Source organism: Capsicum annuum, chromosome 3 (genome assembly GCF_002878395.1).
Source record: "Capsicum annuum cultivar UCD-10X-F1 chromosome 3, UCD10Xv1.1, whole genome shotgun sequence".
NCBI classification, from domain to species: domain Eukaryota; kingdom Viridiplantae; phylum Streptophyta; class Magnoliopsida; order Solanales; family Solanaceae; genus Capsicum; species Capsicum annuum.
The window spans coordinates 11,108,004-11,114,003 of NC_061113.1; the positions used below are offsets into that span (position 1 = coordinate 11,108,004).

General features: G+C 35.7%; 1 protein-coding gene across 1 annotated transcript in view; it reads left to right on the forward strand.

Annotated features, from left to right (window-relative positions):
- Positions 1-5,795, forward strand: part of LOC107866478 — a 41,484-nt gene extending 35,689 nt beyond the window's left edge. The window contains 6 exon segments of the mRNA XM_047409034.1: positions 4,261-4,334; positions 4,424-4,514; positions 4,628-4,764; positions 4,862-4,942; positions 5,066-5,171; positions 5,656-5,795. Coding sequence (XP_047264990.1) covers positions 4,261-4,334; positions 4,424-4,514; positions 4,628-4,764; positions 4,862-4,942; positions 5,066-5,171; positions 5,656-5,727 — 561 coding nt within the window. The 3' untranslated portion in view covers positions 5,728-5,795.
- The last annotated feature ends 205 nt before the right edge of the window (positions 5,796-6,000 follow it).

Sequence of the window (6,000 nt, forward strand, 5' to 3'; positions counted from 1 at the left end):
GGTCATCATTTAGAAATGCATTATAGACATCCATTTGATGGATAAACCAGTTTTTCTTTGCAGCAGTAGCAAATACAGTTCTCACTATTTTCATCTTCACAATTGTGAGAATATTTCTTTACAATCAATCCCTTTTCTTTGTCCATAGCCCTTTGCTACAAGTTTGACTTTAAACCTCTCAACTTCAATTGAAGCCTTATATTTCACCTTATATATCCACCTTCAACCAATAGCCTTTTTACTTTTGGGCAAGGGAACAATCTCCCAAGTGTGACTGGAATTCAAATCTTCTATTTCATTCTTCATTGCTTCCACCCATCTAGAATCTTTACAGGCCTCAGAGTAGCTTGTAGGTTCAGTAACACATGAGGTTTTAACCACATAGCTCTTATAGGACTGAGACAGTTTATCATATGACACATGATTAGCAAGAGCATGAGGTACCTTCTTTGTATTTTTAGAGACAAAATCATCCATCCATACTGGTGACTTCCTTTCTCTAGTTGACTTCCTTTGATCCTGAGATGCAAAAGGTTGAGTTAGAGCTTATGCAGTGTTATGAACCCTCTGTAGTTGGTGTGTTTGATGAGTAACCCCTTGAATTTTGTTTAATCTTCTCTGATATAGCTTGGTTATGGACTGTCTAGGAGTAGGCACGCTAGGTTGTGATTGCTCTTGCTGGTTAATTGTGTTCGGAACCTTTTGAGATAAGACATTTATAGGAGCCTGCAGAGGTGTCATAGCATCACTTGCTACTGGAAATTGATCTTCTAATGGGAACATATGATAGGAAGTCTGGTCATCAGCTGTTTCAAGCTTGAAAGGGAACACATCTTCCCTCAATGACACATCTCTACTAATAAAGAAGAAACTAGTAGATATGTCATATAAGACATATCCCTTCTTAGTACTAGAATAGCCCAACAGTTGCTTTTGATCTTGGCATGAGCTTGTCAGACTCATTTAACACCTTAGCATAACAGAGACACCCTATTACTCTTAAGTGCCTACAGGATGGTTTAGTACCATACAGCTTCTCATATGGAGTGTAATAAGCAATACTTGAGCTAGGAAACATATTTATTAGATAAACAACAGCTAGAACACAATATCCCCAGAATTTAACAGGTATTGTTGCTTGAAACCTCAAGGCTCTTATAACCTCCATGATGTGTTTGTTCTTTCTTTCATCCACATTATTCTGTTGAGGTGAATAAGCACATGAGGTCTGATGTATAATACTCTTTGTTGCAAACAAACTACTGCACAAAGAATTCACAAACTCAGTTCCATTTTTAGTTTTAATCATTCTCATATTTTTGTCAAATTGAGTCTTAACATACTCAAGAAACTATTGTATATGAATGTACATATCTGACTTAAGTTTCAATAGGAACAGCCCAGTGAATCTGAACAATCATCAACCACTATTAAGAAAAATCTGTTACCATTCATAGTTGGAACCTTCTAAGGTCCCTATAGATCCATATGTACAAGATCAAAACAATATGCAGACTGAGTATTACTTGTAGGAAAAAAAATTCTGGTTTGCTTGGCACAAGAACAGACAATACACTTTTTTACCCTATCTTCTAATACATGAGACTCATTAGAAAGTAATCTTTGAAGTATATTAGAAGAAGCATGTCCTAATCTTCTATGCCACAGATCAACCTCAGCTTGAACCTTACTCTCATCAACTTTAGTAGAGGCATTTGTTGCTACTACAACCTTTCCTTCTTGAGAATTTACTAAGAGATACAGACCTCCATCAAGCTTACCAATCCCTCTCACCTTTCCAGTACAGATATCCTAGAACACACAGAAATCGAGAAAGAAATTCACTGAGCATTTCCATTCCTTAGTCAGTTAAGACACTGAAAGCAAGTTGCATGTAAACTGAGGAATATGATACATATTTGTAATGCTATTTTCAGATGAAAAATAACTAGATCCCACATATGTAACCTCAGTCAGATCACAATTAGGTAAATACACCTTCCTTGGTTTATCTGGTTGTGTTATTGACTCATCCATTAGTAAGTCTAACTTTCCAACCATATGATTTGTGGCTCCAGTGTCAATTATCCAATTTTTTTACTCATATAAAGCTAGAAATACACTAATACCTACATTTGCAGGATTTGTTATCTCGGTAGAAGTGTTAGCACAACTGTTTTTGGTGATCATCTTCAAGATTTAATCATATTATTCCTTAGTAAAAGTTGTTGTTCCCATCTGACCTAGTTGATCCATCTATAGTTCAGAATCTTATTGATGACTTCCATCATTGAACCAGTTGCTTTGGACAGATCTTGAATGAGAGCCTTGCCTTGTAGTTACTTCTGTAGTATCTTGAGAGTCAGTAGTCACTTTGTATGTTGCATTAGATCCTTCAGACCTGAACCTCTTTTTGAACTTGTGATCTTGAGGATATCCAACTAATTTCCAACAATTCTCCTTAGTATGACCTTTTAGCTTACAGAAGTCACACTGCAGATTGTAGTTCTTCTTGAATTTTTGTGTTCCATTTCTTGTAAACATGGCTAAGTCAAGATTTCTACCTAAACCTGCAGGACCAGACCCTAGCACACCTGCATAAGTAGCCACAAATTTGTGACTTTCATCACTAATTATCATGACATATGCCTAATTGACAATAGGCAAGGGAGTCATAAGTAATATTTGGCTTCTAGCTTGTGTATATGTTTCATTAAGTCCCATGAGAAACTGGAACAACTTTAGTTCTTGGAGATGTAGGACAAACTCCTTGGATTGTGCACAAGTGCCTCAAATTCATCCCATAAATCCTTCAGTTTTGAGAAATAGCAGGACTGTTGAAAGTTTCTTTAAGAATGCAGACAGTTTTTCCTTTTTTTCTCCAGTTTTTTTTACGTACAATCCCAGTTAAATTAGGAGTCCTATCTTTGGTAGGAAACTAATTAATTATTTTAATTTTGGTCGAAATAGGTTATTTCTTTGTCCTATTTTTAGTTGTAATAGCAACTATTTAAGTTAACCAGATGATGATCAATAAGACACAGCTTTTACAAGAACTAATTAACGGCTCTGCGTATTCTCTTCTTTAAATTCCATCTCTTTTCAGCGGCCAACTGTTAAATTGAATTCCTGCGTTATTTTCCTGTAAAGGTTTTAAACCAACAAGGACACAGAAGCTTTCCCTTGAGATAATGTTGCAATTTTCTTGTGCGGATTGAAAGTTCTAGCACCATCCACTGTGTTGAACCTTTCAAAAAGCTCATTCGACACAACACTTGCAACTAAGGTATACATGATTCCACCTAGTAACTCTTTAGATATAGAGTTCATAATCCATGATAACACAATAGCATTCACTCTTTCAGTGATTGCCCAGTTCAGAAGAAAACTTTTCTTTAGTGCAAGAACCATCAACCAGTCCTAACTTATTTCTTCCTAGCAGAGCTATGCGCATAGATCGAAACCAGATAGAGAAATTTTCCACACCTGTCAACTGAAAAGAGATGATTTGTATACCACTAACATCTGAGGGACTGAGAAAGAGGGGATGATTGTAATCCGTTACAGTTACATCTCCTAAACTTCTGGTTGACCCACCATCAATTTCGACACCATTTGCCATGACTTGAACATTCGAATCTTGTCTCAAGAACTTCTTCAAGAATCTGAGAAATCCAGATGTTGTGATTGAACACTTTCTTCAATTTCCAGAATCGACTAAGGTAGCTAGTTTTAATCTAGCCAACTTGTCTTTGATACCGTGTAATTATTCTTAGATCAGTTCTTGACTCTTAACAATGAGCTCTGCACTGAATAGCTAGAAGCAGAAGAAGTAGAACAGAAGAAGAGCAGAGGAGGACAAGATGTATTGGAAGAGTAGAATGAGAGATTTTTGTATATTCAACTTGTTCTAATCAATAGTACATTGTTAGTTATTTATAGGAGAATCAACTACTCATATTTCTAACTACTTCAACTAGTAGTTAACAAAAGTAACTGACTGCTTTTCAAGAAACAGTTATAACAGACTTTCAACTCTCCTAGACACAGCTAACTCTTCTAGACTCTTCCACAGCATGTGATTTTCTTTTGTACTCAACAGTAAGTGCTCCTGAACAACCGATAATGCGATGCATTCTCACACTTGGCCTTGTAAGATTGACATGGGAATATGACCTTCTTAGCACTTGCAAACCAAATCCGAGAAACTTCAAGCTAGGATTATCTATTAATATTCAAGTCATTGAAATTTTTTCACAGGATCAAATAACATTTGTCCTATGTGACTATCGCCAAATCCCAAATAAGGACAAATATGACAGAACTATATCAATGTGAGTTTTTATCAATCGATATCTTGACATATTGTATTACTCACTACATGTCGAGCCAGTTTTACCATTGTATTACTTATCATTTTTAGCGGGATGATAGAACATGTTGGTCATGATTACATGGAGGAATTCTTTTCTTGTGAATCTGCACTAACGGAATATGGGCTTCTAGTTCTTCAGGTAATTCATTATAGTGACCCTCTAAGGCATTCCATTTTGTTATATTCTTTCCCTCTTCTCGTCCACTTGTTTCCTTGGTCGTACTTCTTTTCACGAGTGTTGGCTTTCCCTAGTTCATTTCAATGCCAGACGAGTGGTATGACAGTCACAGGCATAGCACAGACTTCATGAGAGAGTACATATTTCCAGGTGGATTCTTGCCATCACTGAGTCGAGTAACATCAGCCATGGCTACTGACTCCAGACTATGGTAACAAAGAGTTCATTTTAGTGATTTTTGAGTGAGCAGGCTTGTCACTTTTTCAACATTTCTTTCTGAAATCATCTAACAGATCATATAAATGCAGTGTAGTGCACCTGGAAGAGATAGGAATTCATTACTATCAAACATTGAGATGTTGGCGAAAAAACTTCTCGAAAAATCAAAGGTAACAAGACCAAATAAGCCCACAACCTTCGGTGCTAAGTAAAACCTGTTTCATTTGGGAATTACTTGTAGCTTGATCTATTGTAGTATGCTGATACTAGACAATTAATAACTGTGTCAGTAGCCAAATTCGTTCTTTGGGATTCGATGACAAGTTCATCAGGACATGGGAGTACTACTTTGACTATTGCGCTGCTGGATTCAAAACGCGCACAATGGGAGATTATCAGGTATGGTGATCATAAATCTTTGAAAAATTATTTTACATGATAAAACCATCTCTCAAACCATTTTCCTTTCTTTGTTTCGTCATAAATGTGTCTGGCTAGTACATAATCTTACCAATGTTCAAAAGATAAAGGTTGATGACATATATGATATAATCATGTTGGAAAGGAGCTGTGGTATGTGGATAGTGCTCATTTATACTTGTAGGTAGCAAAGAATGAATATAATGCTTATATGTCTATTGAACCAAGTGTAAATAGAGATCCTAAAAGTTTAAGTTATTAGAGATGGTAAATTTTATTCACTTAATTGCATTTTCAACACGATGATTCATGGAAGCTTGTAAGTACCAATAACAGTCGACCTTACTAGGGACACGAACTAGACTATAGAGCCTAATTAAAAAGAATTTGGTTTTTTTTTTTTCTTTTGTATTTTATTCCATTTTCTAAGAGAAATCTTGAAATTATGCTTCTATTATCGTAGATTGTGTTCTCAAGGGCAGGCAATGTTGCAGTTTTTGATGATCCATACAATGGTGTGCCTTCGGCATTTTAGAGTCCCTTTATTTGAAATAATATTGGAATTTCCATTTGGCAAATAAATTAGTTCTTCAAAGTAGCTAGTAGCTAGAAAAAAAAAATAGTACTACCAATAATCAAGCAATATATGTCATTGGCTCGTACTTCTATGTTCAGTAAACTCATTGCAATTACCAATTACAAGTTAATCAAGGAATTTACTAGTATTTGAAATAAGAAAAGGAGATATTGATTATTTTGATTTGAGATTTAGTTATTGTGGAACTGATAAATTTTGCACTTATACCGG